The sequence below is a fragment of the Lepidochelys olivacea genome (assembly GCF_965140295.1).
Source record: "Lepidochelys olivacea isolate rLepOli2 genome assembly, chromosome: 10".
NCBI classification, from domain to species: Eukaryota; Metazoa; Chordata; order Testudines; family Cheloniidae; genus Lepidochelys; species Lepidochelys olivacea.
This window is the reverse complement of record NC_140420.1, coordinates 65,726,317-65,745,316: the sequence shown is the minus strand read 5'-3', so window position 1 is coordinate 65,745,316 and position 19,000 is coordinate 65,726,317. Positions and strand designations below refer to the sequence as shown.

Genomic DNA, 19,000 nt, shown 5'->3' with positions numbered 1-19,000 from the left:
TGATTGTACCTTGAATTGCTATGGCTGCAGGGATATCATTATTGCAACTAAATAATTGTGTTTGAATATTTAACTAGATAAACTGATATTGACTTCAGTAGAGATATGCCAGTACACATTAGCTGAGAATCTTGTCCAGTATTTATCTTCTATATTTACTATTTTATGAAATTTTGTACCTTGAAAATATTAGTAAACTGATTTCAGTATTATTTTCTGCATTATGTATATATTGGAATTTCCTGGGAGATGTGGTCCTGATATTGTAGATACAGTAGGATTGTCAATTGATTTATTAATTTATCTGTGAGCTGAAATCTAATTATTTCTGCTTGGCTTCTTCACTGCAATGACAAAATACTCAATTCCATGTACATAGAAAAATGTTATTTTATTATTTTTCTGATGAACACTCTTTGAATATTAGTTATAGTATTTCCTAAGATATATCCACACAATTATATATAAATTCATCCTGATTTTTCAAAGTCTGGGAATGCTCATTGTATCCTATTGGGCTACCTGATATACAATATATTATCATTTTCTTCAAATATTTTGATTTATGAATTTCAGGTCTTCAAGCACCCTAACTTTTGAAAAAAGTTTTGTTTTGTTTTCCCATGCTACAATTGTTTCATTCGTGACTTCTTGCTTAATAGATCCTGAATTGGTTTGTTTGCTAAAATTTATTTTAAATTAGGCATTGCAATGACATTATGAGGTGCTAACAACAATAAAACTATGGAAAAACTGTTGAAAGAAAGCTTGCCACTTACTTAAAAGTGACTGAGTGGAGCCAGCCACTGAATCCCTAAAATTAGTCCCAAATCAGCAGAGTACTTGAACATGTACTTAACTGCTGTATTCTGTTAAGTCAGAGACTGTTAGGGGGCTTATTCCTTCACCCACTTACTTCCCTGGTCCTTCTCGCATGAACAGAGAGCAACAATACCTGAAGTCCAAAGGTGCAAACAATTCGATGTTTATTGGGGTGAACTTCCAGCAAGCATGATTTCAGTTTCCTTCCTTAGTGTCCCCCTTCCCAGCTCTGACACCACAGAGCCTTACACCTGTGTCCCTGTTCCCATTCCGGCCCTTAGCCAAACATGATTCCAATTTCCCCACCCCCATTCCCTGTTCCCATTCCTCCCCCTCACTTCCTGATTGACTGCAGACTATATAGTAAAACTTGAGTTTTGCTTTGCTATACCTTAACCAATCATTTTCCTGAAATTTAACTAACCAATCCTAACCTATTGTAACATGATTATGTAACCAATTATATCCCACCACCTTAATTAGTTTACACCCAGCAAAATTAATTATACAGCAGACAGGAACAATCACAGAACCAGACAGAGATTATACAGACAAACAATAGCAAAGTGGGAACTATAATGACAAAACAATACAGAAGTGAGGATTTCACATCCCAGCTATTGATAAGTGAGTTCTTGCCAGACAGGATGCTATCAAGCTAAGTTTTCTTTTACATTTTCTAGGCACTTCCCTTTCTCTGGAGGTGATAGGCATTATCAGGACAGGACTGTATTCCTAACAGCCCAATAGCACCTTATTTCAATGTGACTAGGTTGGAATGTGAGGATGTGACCGTCGCTTCCCAGCTTATGGCTGCCTCTGTTGCTTAGCCAAAGGCCTTAGCCTAAGAACAGGGCCTCAGACTGTCACAGTAAGAGAAGGACCTTACACCAGCAGACAGTGATTTTGATTCTTTCTTTTATACCTCTATAACTAGCCAAGTGATAAGAGTACACCTAAATTCTTAGAGTATAGGCCTTTACAGACAGGCCTGAATATCTATTTCCTAACAGAGACATTGTTCTGAAAAGCATTGTTTGACCCAAAAGTATCACGCAGGTAGTTACAAATTATATCAAAGCAGATAGTCAACACTTCCTAAGCTGCAACTAATGATACTTTTTGGAAGTGGTATTTTTTCTGAATAATATGTGGTAGTTGAGTTTTGTGCCCTGCAAAATGGCAAGAAAAGTACAAAGTATGAAGTAAAGGTTTACATGGTGGAAATTCAGTAAAAGTTCATGGATGACAATTGATGACAAGGCATTAAACACTAATGCCTCATGCTTCTTCCCTCTCCCCCTCCCCCAACCCCACAAGGATAATCTTCTGGTTAAGCATGGGGCTGGGCACTTAGGGTTTGTCTACACAGTAGGGTGATGTGTTCTATCAGGTTGTGATTTCTAAAGCTCACCAAAGTTTTGCACATTAAGTGGTCGATGTAGACCCTGTTAGTATGCTTTAAAAGAGCACTAGGAACCTTTAGTGTGCACCTGCAGGGTCTACATGGACCAATTAATGTGCAGCATGTTAGTGTGCTTTAGAAATCAAAGTCCCACAGAGTGCATTACCCCACCATGTAGACAAGCCCTTAATCACTCTGCGGTTCAGTCCTCTATTTGTAAAATTGGATTAATTCCTCGTGTTGGTATTGTGAGTCAAAAAACATTAATTGTAAAGAACTCATAAATACCACAGAATTCCACAGCTGTGCAAACTCCCCCGAATGTCAGAAACTTAAAAGAAAGGTACCACTCCCCTTAAGTTCTAGGGGTGGACTCTCCTCTTTATTCCATCTGATAAAGAACAAATAGGTGCAAAATAGATGCAATTGGATAATGTGTTTTTTAAATTTATAAAGTGAATATGCTGGAGGTGTTAGACATGGGCAATGACTCTTAACAGCAGTTTGCTCACAGTGTATTAAAGTGTTCATTTTGTTCAGTTAAAGTGTAACCCTTAACTTCCAGTTGCAAATGCATGTGTCCAGTGTCAATTTAGAATAAAAAGGAACAAGCTTAGGCCCTGATCCTGTAAAAACTTGTGCATGAGCTTAACTTTGTATGAGTAAAGTACTGTATATACAAACGTCTTTGCAAGAATGAGACTTCAGCCTGTCACGTCCTCCACAAATGTAGTTCTTAAACAGAAGATGAGATATACATAAAGGAAATGTGAGTCTTACTGAGCCTACTATTCATCTCAAAGATGAGTCAGTAGGACTACATACTGAATAAAGTTAAGCACATAAGTATTTCCATGTTTGGAGCCTTAGTTTGGTCAAGATCTTGAATTTGTCCTGAAGCTGAAAAAACAGAGATGACTATTTTGTTGCTAAATCTTACTCTTTTTTTTTTTTAAGCCACTGATACTCAACGTATTGATTCAGAAGAAATTTCGATTCAAACAGGCAAGATGAGGAAAACAAAGGTATACTATTTATTTTACGTTTTTTTTTTTCATTCTGTTACAGGTGTAGACAGTGAAGACCAAATTTTCAAAGGGGCCTCTATCTTGTATCTTAGACTGAGACTGTGGCCTACCCTATATAATCACACAGATAAACCTACTCAAAAATATGATAGTTCTTTATATTGTCACACAGTATTCTGTAATGTAGATAAGACCTAAAGCCTTTGAGTGTCACAGGCCATGTTTTTCAATTTGAAGTCATACTTGGGCTATTTTAAGTTCTGACTTGTAATATGTCATCAGCTGAAAGTGTTTTCCTTCATCTGAGAATACAAGATGTTTAATTCATAGTACGAAGTGCATTTAACATTAGTTTTGAATGTTTGTTTAAAACATTTTTCAGATTGATAAATATATCACTGAAGAATCAAGCAGAAAAAATGTAAAGGTAAGTTTGCTAAGCATATAAAGTAGATTACAGTATTATATCAAACCAATATATTGTGTCAATAGTGTTTAAATTAGTGGCAATTTAGGGAAAGAAAAGAGTACAGAATTAGGCCACAAATATATATATTAAAGATTCAATATTATTTTTATTAATGATATACATTTAGATATACAGCATAATGGAAAATCCAAATATGGTGTGAGTGTGTTGATTTAATTTGATTTAATTGACATGTCATGTATGAATACTTGGGGCCTAATTTTTGGATCTTTCTAAGGTGTGCTTAATGAAGAACCTATGGGGGAAGCAAAAGTGGGTGTGTGTCAGTTTTATATTCTCCTGGTTCCTGGGGCTGCTTATAGGCAGTGAGTAGCTAACGATAGAGGGGACTCAGTCTCCCCAAAATTGATCTCTGCCAGAAGGAGCTCCTTCACTACTGGTATGATGGAGGGCTTACTCAGGTGCTAACTGCGTGAGCCATAGCCCACCTAGGCCCACTCATGGATATGCCCCTGCTGAGCCTCCCTGCCCCAAGAATATTTTCTCCAGCCACCTATGAGTCTGCTTCTGCTCCTGCCATAAGTTAAAGGAGCCTTTAACCAAATCTGACTGGTAAGAGCACACAAGGCACCACTGGGACAGTCAGGGAGTCTGACTGCTCCATTTGAGGCATCAATGTGATTACTTACATAAATAAAGTTAGTGGTAGGTGTCAGTGTTGTGAAACTAAGCACTAAAATATTAACTGAGCAAATTTAATGGAGATCGTATGAAATAAGAACAGATCTAAACTTCTGTGACAACACAATAATGTATTTATAACTGAGCTAATTAAGTTAAGAAAAATATTACTGATACATGTAAAAATAGCAAATCAGGTTCTCTGTTCTTCTGAGATTTCTCTAAAGTTAAGGGCCAAAACCTGTTCACCGGAGTTGCACGAGTAATTTTGTTGACATCACTAGATCAGAACCCACTTAGCTCACAAAAATGGTATTCAGAGTAGCAGCCCTGTTAGTCTGTATTCGCAAAAAGAAAAGGAGTACTTGTGGCACCTTAGAGACTAACCAATTTATTTGAGCATAAGCTTTCGTGAGCTACAGCTCACTTCATCGGATGCATAAAGTGCAAAGTACAGTGAGGAGATTTTATATATACACACAGACCATGAAAAAATATACATTGCAAGGAGAGTGATCACTTAAGATGAGCTATTACCAGCAGGAGAGTGGGGTGGGGGGAGAGAAAACCTTTTGAAGTGATAATCAAGGTGGGCCATTTCCAGCACATTTCCAGGAGTTAACAAGAACGTCTGAGGAACAGTGCGGGGGAGGAATAAACGAGGGGAAATAGTTTCACTTAATATAATGACTCAACCACTCCCAGTCTCTATTCAAGTCTAAGTTAATTGTATCCAATTTGCAAATTAATTCCAATTCAGCAGTCTCTCCTTGGAGTCTGTTTTCAAAGTTTTTTTGTTGAAGGATACTCACTTTGAGATCAGAAATCGAGTGACCAGAGAGATTGAAGTGTTCTCCGACTGGTTTATGAATGTTATAATTCTTGACATCTGATTTGTGTCCATTTATTCTTTTACATAGAGACTGTCCAGTTTGACCAATATACACGGCAGAGGGGCATTGCTGGCACATGATGGCACATATCACATTGGTAGATGTGCAGGTGAACGAGCCTCTGGTAATGTGGTTGATGTGATTAGGCTCTATGATGGTGTCCCCTGAATAGATATGTGGGCACAGTTGGCAATGGGCTTTGTTGCAAGGATAGGTTCCTGTGTTAGTGGTTCTGTTGTGTGGTGTGTGGTTGCTGGTGAGTATTTGCTTCAGGTTAGGGGGCTGTCTGTTGGCAAGGACTGGCCTGTCTCCCAAGATTTGTGAGAGTGATGGGTCGTCCTTCAGGATAGGTCGTAGATCCTTGATAATGCGTTGGAGGGGTTTTAGTTGGGGGCTGAAGGTGACGCTAGTGGCGTTTTGTTATTTTCTTTGTTGGGCCTGTCCTGTAGAAGGTGACTTCTGGGTACTCTTCTGGCTCTGTCCCCACATTTGGGGACAGTGTATACCTTCAAATCAGCAGCACTGCTATGGGTACCTGCATGGCCCCACAGTATGCCAACATTTTTATGGCGGACTTAGAACAACACTTCCTCAGCTCTCGTCCCCTAATGCCCCTACTCTACTTGCGCTATATTGATGACATCTTCATCATCTGGACCCATGGAAAAGAAGCCCTTGAGGAATTCCACCATGATTTCAACAATTTCCATCCCACCATCAACCTCAGCCTGGACCAGTCCACACAAGAGATCCACTTCCTGGACACTACGGTGCTAATAAGCGATGGTCACATAAACACCACCCTATACGGGAAACCTACTGACCGCTATTCCTACCTACATGCCTCCAGCTTTCACCCAGACCACACCACACGATCCATCGTCTACAGCCAAGCTCTATGATACAACCGCATTTGCTCCAGCCCCTCAGACAGGGACAAACACCTACAAGATCTCTATCAAGTATTCTTACAACTACAATACCCACCTGCTGAAGTGAAGAAACAGATTGACAGAGCCAGAAGAGTATCCAGAAGTCACCTACTACAGGACAGGCCCAACAAAGAAAATAACAGAACGCCACTAGCCGTCACCTTCAGCCCCCAACTAAAACCTCTCCAACGCATCATCAAGGATCTACAACCTATCCTGATCTACAATCTGTCTGTATAGAGTGGTAAATTTGCATAGAGCTTTGAACACATAAAGTGCTATGTAAATTCTAAGCATTCTTCTTATTTTTATTTTGCTTTCTGTACTCTGAAATACAAACTGACCCACTTCCTAGCGTGTAATAAAAAACATACAGAATGTTCAAATTATACGAGGGTGATGTCAGGGAGAAGGAGAATTGTTTTCTTAGCTATGTCCATAGCCTCTGCTGGGACACTATCTAGTATGCACTTGCCATACAATTAACAGAATGACTCTGCAGTGACTAGCTTCAACAAGGAAATGAAGGCAGGGTCTGGGAAATGGCAAAATATGATCTCAAACTGAACTACTGACTTAAATAAAAAAAACAAAGCAAAACACCTTGACAGGGTTTTACCCTATATCTTGTGGGGGAAGTAATTTTTGAGACAGAACCATAGGGATGCAAAACATTTACTAATGATCAGGCAGCAATTTCTTGCTGTACCTTGACTGATTGATACCTGGACCTCTCACTGAATCTAGACAATCAGAGAAAGCAATCGGTAAAGAAAATACTACTGAAAAAATGGGATTCCCAACAATGGAACATTTCCATTGTGGGGTAAGTGCCTTCAAATTCAGTTTAGAAAAAATATATGGTGGATACATTTGAAGTGATATGTTCTCAGCAAAAAAAGAAAAACTACCAGGAGACCCTTAAGGTAATAATCAGTAATTAAACATTTTTTCCTTTTAGAATTATAGATACCCAGGTTTCAAGTTAAAACAGCTTACAGAATTACCAAGACACTTGGAAGCAGCAAAACTTTGGGACTTGGTTATAAAAGCTCACAATTTCAAAGTATGTAACTTTACTCCTGTTTGCTAAATAGAAACTGATAACATAAAATAGCACCAAATCTTCATGGTTTATATCTTAAATAAGTGTATATTTTAAAATGGTCATATTCCATTTTTTCTTTAGGTTTTTTTTAATTCATGAAAGATGCCAGATTGAGAAATCTAGACACTGAAGTCCATTATTTATACACACAACCGGCTCAACTCAGGCAGCAGCGATGAACGTTTCCCCTCAAAGCTTTTTCTTGTGTCTCAAACCTGATCTATTCTTATATTGGAGGGAAAATACATTAAAATAACATTAGAGTTGCAAAGTCAAGGACTCAGAAGTTAGGAAGCCTCAGATCTTCAAAGGTATTTAGGCACCTAACTCCCATTAAAATTAATAGGAGTTAGGAATCTTAATACCTTTAGGGATGTGGGCCAAAATGCCAGAATTAGGGTTGCCTATATAACCTTAATTCAGCCTCCTTTTATATATGCATTATAGTATAGTCTTTAATTACATGATTACATGGTATTTTTGCACAGGATCCATGTCTCATTCAGTGCACAGGATGGACAGTGCTCAGAGAATGAATTAGGCCTGTGTAGGGCATGAGGCTATTGTCTACAGGACTCCTGCAGTGAGGATCCATGGACCTGGAACCCAGGTTTGCAGGCTGCTGGGTGGCTGCCTTGTCCACACAGCCAAACTACAAGTCTAGCGAAGCAGGGAACAGCAGCCTATGAGCCCTATGGGTTCAAGCTCCACTGGAGCTCTCACCCATGGAGGTCCTGACTGGCAGAGCCTACTGTGTTCTCTAATTGCCCTAGGGAAAACATCTGGAGGCTGTCTGTGCAACTCAGTGGATTTCCAGCTTGCTGCTGCAAACAGACCCTGCAACACACTCTTGATCCATTGCCTCACTGATGGTTCCTGGCCCTAGTCCTGCTCCTGATGCCAAGCCTTGCTTCTGGTTCCTGGTCCCCTGCTCTGCTCCTAACTCCTCACCTTGTCTTGGTTCCTGCTCCATTACTGTCATCTTGCCCTGCCTCTGTTCTACTAACTGTACTTTGGCTGACTCACTTGAATCTAACATGGTGCAACTCATTGACCTTGATTCCAACCTGATCCTATGGTGTGACACTTGACTGCTGTTTCTGGCCTTGAACCCTCTAGGCTGAACTCAGACCATGTCCCTTATAACCCTGACCCTGGCCTCAACCCCAGCCCTGTAAGTGGGGTCCTGATAATTGCCAAGCTCAAGTGAGAGGGAAGTGAGAATGATCGTACTGGGAAACACCATTCAAACTACAGAGGGTGATCGGATTATCAGAGTGATTCTGTTAGAAGCTGATGAGTTGTAATTCAAGTTCCTGCATCCCATTGCATTACTAGCGCTGCAGCACGCAACTTTTAACACGTACATACCAAAATTATCTTCTATGCTATCTAGCTCAAATTTAAAGCACCACTTAATTTGAGCTAGAGGTTTGTGTTTATGTACAGGAATCAGGTTAGGAAAAAACTTGAGGTACACCTCGAGTGAACAGTTAAGTGAAGACAAGCCCTTTGTTTCTCCAAAAGATTGTGCACATGGATTCTACTCTTGGTACATATGCACCCTATTTGTACAAATGGGATTCTTTTGGGCAGTAGTGCCCAATAGGGCTGTGCCTGCTAGATGTTTTTGCACCTCCCACTCAAGAACATAAAAGGTGGAGTGATCCCTGCTGTCCCTCAGTTCCTTCTTACCTCCTGTGGCAGCAAGAAGGAACCCCTCCAGTGTCCACTTGCTTCTCTGTGCAAATGTTAGTTATTACGGTTAGTTAGTTAGTTCTTAGTGAATAGTTTTAGTTAGTCTTTTTGCCAGTTGGCACCAAAACTAGGTATTTTTTGTGTGAGATATTTAATTTATCGGCTAGACTTCTCCCCTCCATCCATTAGAGGAGCACTAACAATATGGAAGAAACAAAATTCGCAGTGTTCAAAATCTGCCCTTCATGTGAAGCTTCAATGCCGCTTACCAGTAGACTCTCCCGCTGCCTCTTTTGTTTAGAAGAGGATAAACAAACGTAGAGAATTGGTAGACAAGGTCCCAAGGGAAAGAAATCTAAGAGAAAAAGAAGTTCAGGACAGGTGGCAGTTTCTCAAAGTGACAACATTAAAGCCGTATTAGCAAAGTATCCCAAAGCAGAGTAAAGATGGGAAGAAACAAATATAGCTTTATCAGGAGCTCTTTAATTCCCTGAAAATCAAAAAGGAATCATACAAAGAGTGAAAACAAGGACAAATTGCTAAGGACAAGTACAAAAGAAGAGCACAGGCATGTAGGGACAAAATCAGAGAGGCATAAAATGAGTTACAACTAGCAAAGGACATAAACGGCAATAAAAAGGTTCTATAAATACATTAGAAGTAAGATGAAGGAAAGTGTAAATCTTAACAGGGAACGAGCAGTACTAACAGATGACACAAAGAAGGTGCAAGTGTTTACGAATACCTACACCATCTCTGACAGATGTATGTCTAGCGTGTTCTTAAAAACTTCCAATGACAAGAACTATACAACCTCCCTTGATAATCTTTTCCAGTCTTAACTATCCTTATAGTTCCGTTTTTTTCCTATTATCTAATCTAAATCATCCCTAGACTGTAATGGGAGCTGCAGAGCTATAACCTTTTATAACCCTTTGAAGACTTATCCCAAATAAGTGTTTAGGTCAACTGTCATACTTTTGAATAGCTGGTAATAACTTTTACGAAAGGAAATATACTGCTATATATGTTGAGGGACTGAACATTACTTCTAAAGTTTAAATTTTTTTTAAAAAAGTTACTTATGAATGCATGTTTGGCACACAGTGCTGTCAGAAAGCCTGCTATATAGACCAAAAAATGACTTGGACAGTTCAAAAACCATAATTTTAGTCCCACCCCCAATTCCAAAAAGTCTGTTTTTTGTCATACTGATACTACTTTACCTTCAGGAAATGACAGGAAATTAATAGCTGCCATAATAAATAAACCTGACACAGTCAAAATGCATGAATTCCAGAAAAATTCAGTACATAAATTACATAATATTTACAATCCCTCAGTTATTATCAGGTAGTAACAGATTTAACAACTATTTCAAAAAATTAACTTTAGAAATACAATTTGTGTAATGTAATAATTTTTAATAACAGCCTCATTTGAAAAAAAAATTAGAAGACTGCAATTGCACTCCACATAAGAGTGTTGAAAAAATACCGTTATGTGAGTTTTAATGTCTTTTTATGACATTAATTGTAATATTTTGGGGCTAGTTTCAGTGGTGTTGGAACAGTTTTTATAGTGGGGGTGCTGAAAGCCATTGAACAAAACTGTAAGCCTTGTATATGATAGAAACCACTTCAATCCAGAGGGTGCTGCCGCATCCCCAGCACCCTAGTTCCAGCACCATTGGTTAATGTGTACCTTGCCCTTTAGAGCTACCCATTTCTAAAACCTCACTAGTACTTCTGCACAGGGGCCATGCACAGTTCATAATTTATACCTGTTACCTGATGCAGAGGGGAATAAATGGAACTTATATATGAATCTTCTTTATTGATTTGGCTAACTGTACTCTTATACTCTGAGGTATTGTTTTTAAATTGCCATTGTGCTGAACTCATTTTTAGGATTCAAATGCAAACACTACCTAAGGCCTCACTAATTTTGTGTATCTCAGTTTCTGAGTGCCAAATTTGAGACATTTAGGACCTGAGTTTCAGATATGCTGAATATCTGTATCTCCAGACAAAGCCAATGCAAGCTGCAAATGCTTGGCATTTAAGAATATGAGGCTTTCATTGTATCCACTTGAGTACCCCGTGTTGTACTCAATAGTGGATAATTTTGAAAGAAAATGCTTCTCTTCAACTTAAAGCTAAGCATTTCCCTTTTGAGGTTTTTTTCACGTGTTTGCTGAATCTAAGAAATTTTTCTGTTATCTGCTGGATTTTGTTATGAAGTGCACCACTTGCGCTCTTTAACTTTTTGCATTTGTACAGTCTGAATAGATAAATTAAACAAAAAATTTGTTTCAACAGGGAGAAGTTTTTAAAGTTTGGCGAAAGTTGTTTCTCTCAGAAGCATCTATTGCTATTTTACAGGATTGTTTTTGGTGGTGGTTTCTTCAAAAGTTTAAGGTATAAACATATAACAAAAGTTATTCTTACATCTCTTCTAATCAAATGTACAAAATAAAGATTTCTTGTTTTACAAAGTCATGATTCATAGATTGGATAGATTCAACAGGAGCAGATGTAGGTCCAGAATGAAACGTCTAACTTTAACCTGATCTCAGAGGACATACGTTTTACTTGCAAAGAGCCATTTAAGATAGAAGATTTAAATCACTGAATACTAAAATAAAACTTTAAGCCAGAATTATCTGTTTACTTTCGCTTTGCTTACTTTGTTTAATGATGCTAAGATTTATGCAAGATTTTGTTTTGAAATAATTAAATATAAGAACATAAAGCAAAAATATCACTACTTTTGTTACCTGACACTATCAATATGTACATAACTGAGGAGCCAAGGGAAAATATTCATACAGTACATGACTGTGTTTGTGAGCTACCTTGACTCAGTACAGCTCGTCAGCCCAACATTTAAGGTGGTGCTTAATAGGGATGGATTAAACACATGCTTCAAATTAAGCATGTGTTTTAGTGCTGTGCCAAATCAAGAGCTTTCGCAATACATTAAGAAAACTGTTAATTTAAGGGTGGAAAGAATACAGCAAAATGTAAAAATACTTTGGGAATATGGATTACAGTATTGTTCCTCATATCAGATTACCTGCTACAAGAAATTACTAGCACCACAGTTCAACAGGGTATTTAAGCAGAGGTCTAACTTTAAACATGTAAGTCATTACATTATCTGTAGTGGAATTGCTCACATGCATAAGTACCCTGATGAGTCAGGACCTAAATTCTAACCATCATCATGTTAATTCATAACTGTTTCTGATTTTATGTTGATTTTTCCTTTTAAGCCTAATCAAGAAGATCAAGATTACTTGTTTGACAGAATTGCAGAAAGTTTCATGGCACTTTTCCTATGTGTCCCCAGGAATACTAAAGATGCTTTTTTTCAGGTAATGGTATGGTAACATATGAGTTGCAATGATTAGTTATATGAGTTTGGCAAGTTTGTAAGACTATTTTTTCCCCTCTTGTACATGGTGTGGAAAAATGCATTAATTTCATGTAAATTGGTATATCAGAGGGAAAAGGCATACAGAGACAAGCTCCCCAACTCATATAGCCACAAACATTCCCTTGCTTAACCAATACATGTTTTGGGAGAGCTGTATAGGGGCTTCCTGGCTGAACAAAAGGAAATAGAAGTTAGGGAGCAGCAGCTGCCCAGGGAAAATTTTCAAAAGCACCAGAGGCCAAAAGGTCAGACTTTTAAAGGGATTTAGGCACCAAAACAGGTAAATAGGTGCCTAAATCCACTATGTAGGCACCACTGACATTTTCCAAGCCACTGCTCATGTGCCACCTAATCCCTTTAGCTACCTAGGTACCTTGAGCACCTAAGTTTCTGCTGGTAAGCATTTACAAAGCAGTCTAAGGGTATGTCTTCACTACCCGCTGGATTGGCGGGCAGCGATCAATCCAGTGGGGATCGATTTATCATGTCTAGTCTAGATGCAATAAATCGATCCCTGAGCGCTCTCCCATTGACTCCTGTACTCCAGCGCCACGAGAGACGCAGGCAGAGTTGCTGGGGGAGCGGCAACAGTTGACTCATGGTAGTGGAGACACCACAGTAAGTCGATCTAAGTACGTCGACTTCAGCTACGTTATTCACATAGCTGAAGTTGCATAACTTGGATCAGTCCCCCCACCAGTGTAGACCAGGGCTAAGTGCTGCTGCCACCCAACAGCTAACAAGTTGCTCAGAGCAGTAGCTGAAGCCGAAGCCCTGAAGGAAAGACAATGCCTACTTCACCTTCAGGGCCTTATCCTGTAGGTGTGCTCTAAGCAAACCTGTTACCTGCCAGACTCTGCAGCGGGAAGTATGGATGCAGGCTACTGATAGATGTGGCGGGGGCAGTGTATGTTTGTGCAGGGGACACAACACAGCATCTGCGCAAAAAACATTCAGGGAACAGGGACATATAGAGCCAGCATGAGAGAGGTATCTAAATGAGCAAGAGAGAGATACAGAGCATTTTGGCAAGTAGGGCATGAGTTATCTAAGCAGCTGAGCTGGCATAGATGGCTAACTACAGGAGAGGGTTTTCATGTCTGAGATTCTGAGCAGAGAGAGACACCTCTCTCTGGCCTGTCTGCCAGGCTCATAAGATCAGGTGCTTAGATGCCGAAACCCTGCCTTCTCCCTGCCCTTTCCTCTTCATTTCACTACTGGCTTCTGAAAATCCCTTTCTTAGGTGTCTAACTCTCCCTATGTGTTGTATGAGGAGCCTGGGTTCCAAACTCAGTGCTGTGAATACCACTGGGTGGCAGGGCTCCTAGGAGTTAGGCTCAGAGTTGCAACACCTAAGTCCCCTTTGTGAATCTAGCCTTGAAGCACTTTTGAAAATGTTACCGTATGTAGCGTACTCATACTGAAAAGCACAATACAAATTTCTACTAAATCACATGTAAGTTAATGCTGAGGACATAATTATCAGCTTCTTGAGCTAAAAGTCATCTACTGGACCTTACAAGAGGGGTTGCACCATTCCTTAGGATTAGTGGGGCAATTAAAATTAAACTGTCAATTATCTAATATTAGTTAAGCATTTTGAGATCCTCAGATGACACACTATATACTCATATTCTCCTCCTCACATAGGAGCTATGTGGATTATTTCATTAATTTATCTGAGGTTTTCAGATACTGTGTTGATGAGCACCAAAGAACATCCAATAAATTAGGACTTACTCTTGATTTTCCTGCCAGTAGTTCTGACTCTGAGAGGCTGTGGCATTTGGAACTCCTCCAGTGCGGGGCTGCATTTAAGCTATTACTGGGCTATTTTGTCACCATTCACTCTGTATATTTTACAAACAATTTACTCTGGCTAGACTTTTCCTGTTGGTGTCTCTATTTGTGAGCCCTGTAGCCACAAAGTGGTACAATCAACCAAGAGAAAATAGTCATTAGGTCTAAAAATGCCATGTGCAAGTCTATGAGGTGTTGTTCTGGGTGGGGTCCTGTTGCCACCCACTCACATGGAGGAATTAGAAGTAGAGATAGTTACATGTATATTTGTATGGTGTAAGTGTTCAGTATGCAACATATATTATGACATTGCTTGGACCAGAATCCAGATATGTGCTAGTATTTAAAATTCAGACTGATATGTTGCACCAGCTGTGTTTTTATTTAGCATGCATATGCCTGATATGAAATTTAAAATAAACTCATAGATTTAAATTGTTAAAATGAAATGTTTGCATCGTATTTTCTTATGAAAATGTTATCTGAATAGACTTTTTTTAGCTTTATAAAAAATGCTGACATGGTGCAAAAGTTAGTGTGCATATATCTGAACCTATATATTCTAGGTAGAGAAAACAGAGCAGTGTGTGTATGGGTGAGAGAGAAAGAGAAGTGACAACTTCTAAAGTTAGAACAATATGCGGGCAATCTGAAATTAATACCTGGCTCAAACAATAGGTGACCAATGAAATGTGATCCTAAAATAAACATGGCAAAGTTTTCCAAAATGCTAACTTTTCATTACATATAGTGATTACTTAAACCTTAAGCAATGTTTTTTATTCCCAATTCACTCTTCTGTGCTTCATTTGAGCCCATAATGACTCATTTAGAGATTATAAATGTAGTCTTTTGGAATCAGCATTTTACAATTCTTGTTCTAGCTGCCAGCCTTGACTTGTAACCGTTTTCAGCAAGGTATTGACCATTATACCTGCTATTATATTTGACACAGATGTTTAATATTTCATACAAATAATAAAGACAAACTATTTTTAATGCATTAGTTCAATCATTACTGCATTTTGCTTTAATTTTTTTTGTAAACAGAATGAAAACTATAATAAAATTAGTACTAAAGCTCTTTTTGTAACCTTATAATTATTATATTCAGTTTTAATTCTTATTTTGGCAGGTGTATCCTGATTGTTTGTCACAAGTCATCTATGTTGCTTTCTGTAAAGCATTTCCAGAATCCAGTAAATCTTTTGATGATGCATTTAAAGATGGACTAATGGATTTAATTTTTCAGTGGGTATCAGGTACTGTTAGTTAATTTAAATATATTTTTGAAATGTATTATATTAGGATATCCAGATTTCAGTATATCTTACCCTCATTCAGAAATTATTACTTTTACCCCCACTAGTGGTATTTACTACTAATAATAATCCATTGCTAGAAAAACTATTGTCAAAGATGCTCTTCTGAGTCTGGAGCATTAATATCTCAAAATTCCAGCTCTTTGTTAGAGAATGGAAAGCAATTGGTAGTAGACTGGAAAACAAATGGAGATAATTTGAACTAATTGTTCATCATCATCTCTATGGAACAAATGTTCTCACTTATTTAAGGAAACAATAAACCTAGACCTGACTGAGGATAAATTTAAGTCAATTATTTAGTAGCTGCATCTAACTCAATACCTTTCCACTTGCACCTTAGCTAATTGGATTTGTGTACGCTTGTCTAGAACCTTTAACTTTATTCATTAATGAAATTGTAAATTCATTTATTATTAATTTTAAAAGTTAATGTGACTTAATGTTTAATGGTACTTTAAAATGCCTCAGCATTGTAGAATTTGAGGTTTTGTGAATGGAAATTAACTTTAGAAATTAAATTTTCTTGCATAATGCCAACACTTAACACATTTAACTTAACTCATTTGACTTTACGAGCCACCATCAAATCTGTACACTCTGCCTCATTGCAGAGGTCCTGGGAGCTGTTATACATATATATTTTATATACCTGTAAAAATATTTAACTTTTGAAGAATTAGTCAGCAATTGTATAATGATCCTCAGGCGTATGTATCAATGTCTCCTTATGGGTGAGCTGCTCTCTGTGCAATGCACCACTAGGATTGCCAACTTTCTACTCACACAAAACCGAACACCCTTGCGCCGCTCCTGCCCCGCCCCTGCCCCCCCTCCAAGGCCCTGTGCATGCCCCACCCCTTCTCTGAGGCCCTGTCCTTGCTCACTCCATCCCCCCCACTTTGTCTCTTGCTCTCCCCACCCTCGCTCACTCGGTCATTTTCACTGGGCTGGCTCAGGGGGCTGGGTTGTGGGAGTGGGTGAGGGCTCTGGCTGCAGGTGCGGGCTCTGGGGTGGGGCCAGAAATGAGTTCAGAGTGCAGGAGGGGGCTCCAGGATGAGGCAGTGGGATGGGATGCAAGAGGGGGTGAGGGCTCTGGTTGGGGTGCGGGCTATGGGGTGGGGCCAGGGATGAGGGGCTTGGGGTGGAGGAGGGGGATCCGGGCTGGGGGTGTGGAGCCAAGGTGTTCGGAGTATGCGAGGAGGCTCCAGGCTGAAGCAGGGGTTTGGGGTGTGGGAGGAGGTATGGGCTCTGGGCATGGGGGTTGCAGGTTCTGGGGTGGGGCCAGAAATGAGGGGTTCCGGAGGAGGGGGTTGGGGTGCAGGGGAGTGAGGCCTCTGGCTGAGGGTGCGGGCTCTGATGTGGGGTTTGGGATGAGGGATTTGGGGTGCAGGAGGGTGCTCCAGGCTGGGACTAAGGGGTTCAGAGGACAGAAGGGGGATCAGGGCAGGGGGTTGGGGTGCGAGGGGGTGAGGGCTCTGGCTGGGAGTGCAAACTCTGGGGTGGGGATGGAAACGAGGGGTTTGTTGTGCAGGAGGGTGCTCCGGTCTGGGACTGAGGGATTCAGAGGGCGGGAGGGGAATCAGGGCTGGGGCAGGGGATTGGGGTGCAGCGGGAGAAGGAGTGAGGGCTCTGGCTGAGGGTGCGGGCTCGGGGGTGGAGAACCTTTTTTCTTTCACAGGCAGTTGACCCACTGAAAAAAAATCAATCGCAGGCCACTCACCACCTGGAAGGGGAGGATACAGAGGCCCAAGGCTTTCCCCTGCAGCGGGGCAAGCTGGTGCTTGTGGCTCCAGCCCTACGGTGGGGTGGGGGGGCACGGAGGCTCGGGGCTTCCCCCCACAGCTGGACAAGCCAGTGCAGTGGCTCCTATCTCGTGGGGGGCGGGAGATGGCATGGGGGCTCGGGTCTTCCCCCGTCAGAAGGATGAGCCGGTGCAGTGGCTCCAGTCCCACACGGAGGCACCAAGAGGGCTTTCCCTCCACAACTGGGCGAGTTGGTGCTCGTGGCTCCTGTCCCACAGGGGGACCGCAGGCCAGATTAAATTAATCACGGGGCTGGATCCGGCCCACGTGCCCTAGGTTCTCCACCCCTGCCCTACACATAGGAGCTGGAGGGGGGACATGCTGGCTGCTTCCGGAGAGCTGCGCCAAGCAGAGGCTGGCAGGGAGCCTGACAGCTGTGCTGCACTGCGCTGCCAATTGGACAGTCAACAGCCTGGTCAGCAGTGCTGACTGGAGCCACCAGGATCCCTTCTTGACCGGGTGCTCCGGTCGAAAACCAGACGCCTGGTCACCCTGTGTACCATGCTGACTCTTTCTCTATGATCCTGTGTGAAGGGAATATTCAGGAAGAATCTGTGGTGAGCGCAGCAATGCAGCAAGAATGCAAAATCTTCGGGTCATGATTGAAAGAGAAAGTGTTATGTGATTATTGGAAAAGAAAGTAGGCAGAGACAGACAACATGAATTATCTCTGTTGGAGGGAGCACTAGAACATCTTCCCCATGAATTAATCTTAAATGTCCTGTGAAAATACTTGGAACTGGAAAGCCTGTGGTGAATCAGTTTATTCCCTTTTCCAGGAGCAATTTTTTTCAATTTCTATAAAGATTATTACAGGGACCAAGCTGTGTCTGTTCTGATAGACCTTCTTTGGCAGCAGAATTTGATTTGAATTTTTTATTATTAATGTCTGCATGGTCTGTACCAAGGTATATTAATAATCTATAGATTTTATTTGCTTTTAATCAACATCCAGACATAGATGAACACAATACATTGAGGAAGAGAGATTTTTTAAAGGAAATTATGCTTTACCAATCTATTAGAATTCTTTGAGGGTGTGAAAAAGCAAGTAGACAAGGGTGAGCCAGTTGATATAGTGTTGTTGGACTTTCAGAAGGTCTTTGACAAGCTCCTTCACCAAAGGCTCTTAAGCAAAATAAGCAGTCATGGGATAAGAGGGAAGGTCCTTCCATGGATTACTAACTGATTAAAATATAGGAAATGAAGGGTAGGAATGAATGGTCAGCTTTCACAATGGAGAAAGCTAAATAGTGGAGTCCCCCAAGGATCATTCTGAGACCTGTGCTGTTCAACATATTCATAAATGATTTGGAAAAGCGGGTAAACGGTGCAGGGACAGTGACAAAGTTTGCAGGTGAAGATAATTAAGGCCAAAGCTGACTGTGAAGAGTTACAAAGGGATCTCATAAAACTGAGTGACTGGGGAACAAAATAGAGATGAAATTCAATGTTGATAAGTGCAAAGTAATGCACATTGGAAAAAATAATCCCAACTATACATACAAAATGATGTTAGCTAAATTAGCTGTTACCACTCAAGAAAAGTCTTGGAGTCATTGTGGATAGTTCTCTGAAAATATCTGGTCAATGTGCTGTGGCAGTCAAAAAATCTAGCAGAATGTTAGGAACCGT

General features: G+C 40.4%; 1 protein-coding gene across 1 annotated transcript in view; it reads left to right on the top strand.

The window, feature by feature from the left end:
- Positions 1 to 19,000, top strand: part of FAM227B (family with sequence similarity 227 member B) — a 172,494-nt gene that overhangs the window by 10,470 nt on the left and 143,024 nt on the right. The window contains exons 4-9 of the mRNA XM_084640446.1: positions 3,185 to 3,252; positions 3,638 to 3,682; positions 7,153 to 7,257; positions 11,319 to 11,417; positions 12,275 to 12,376; positions 15,374 to 15,500. Coding sequence (XP_084496572.1) covers positions 3,185 to 3,252; positions 3,638 to 3,682; positions 7,153 to 7,257; positions 11,319 to 11,417; positions 12,275 to 12,376; positions 15,374 to 15,500 — 546 coding nt within the window. The remainder of the gene's footprint in view (positions 1 to 3,184; positions 3,253 to 3,637; positions 3,683 to 7,152; positions 7,258 to 11,318; positions 11,418 to 12,274; positions 12,377 to 15,373; positions 15,501 to 19,000) is intronic.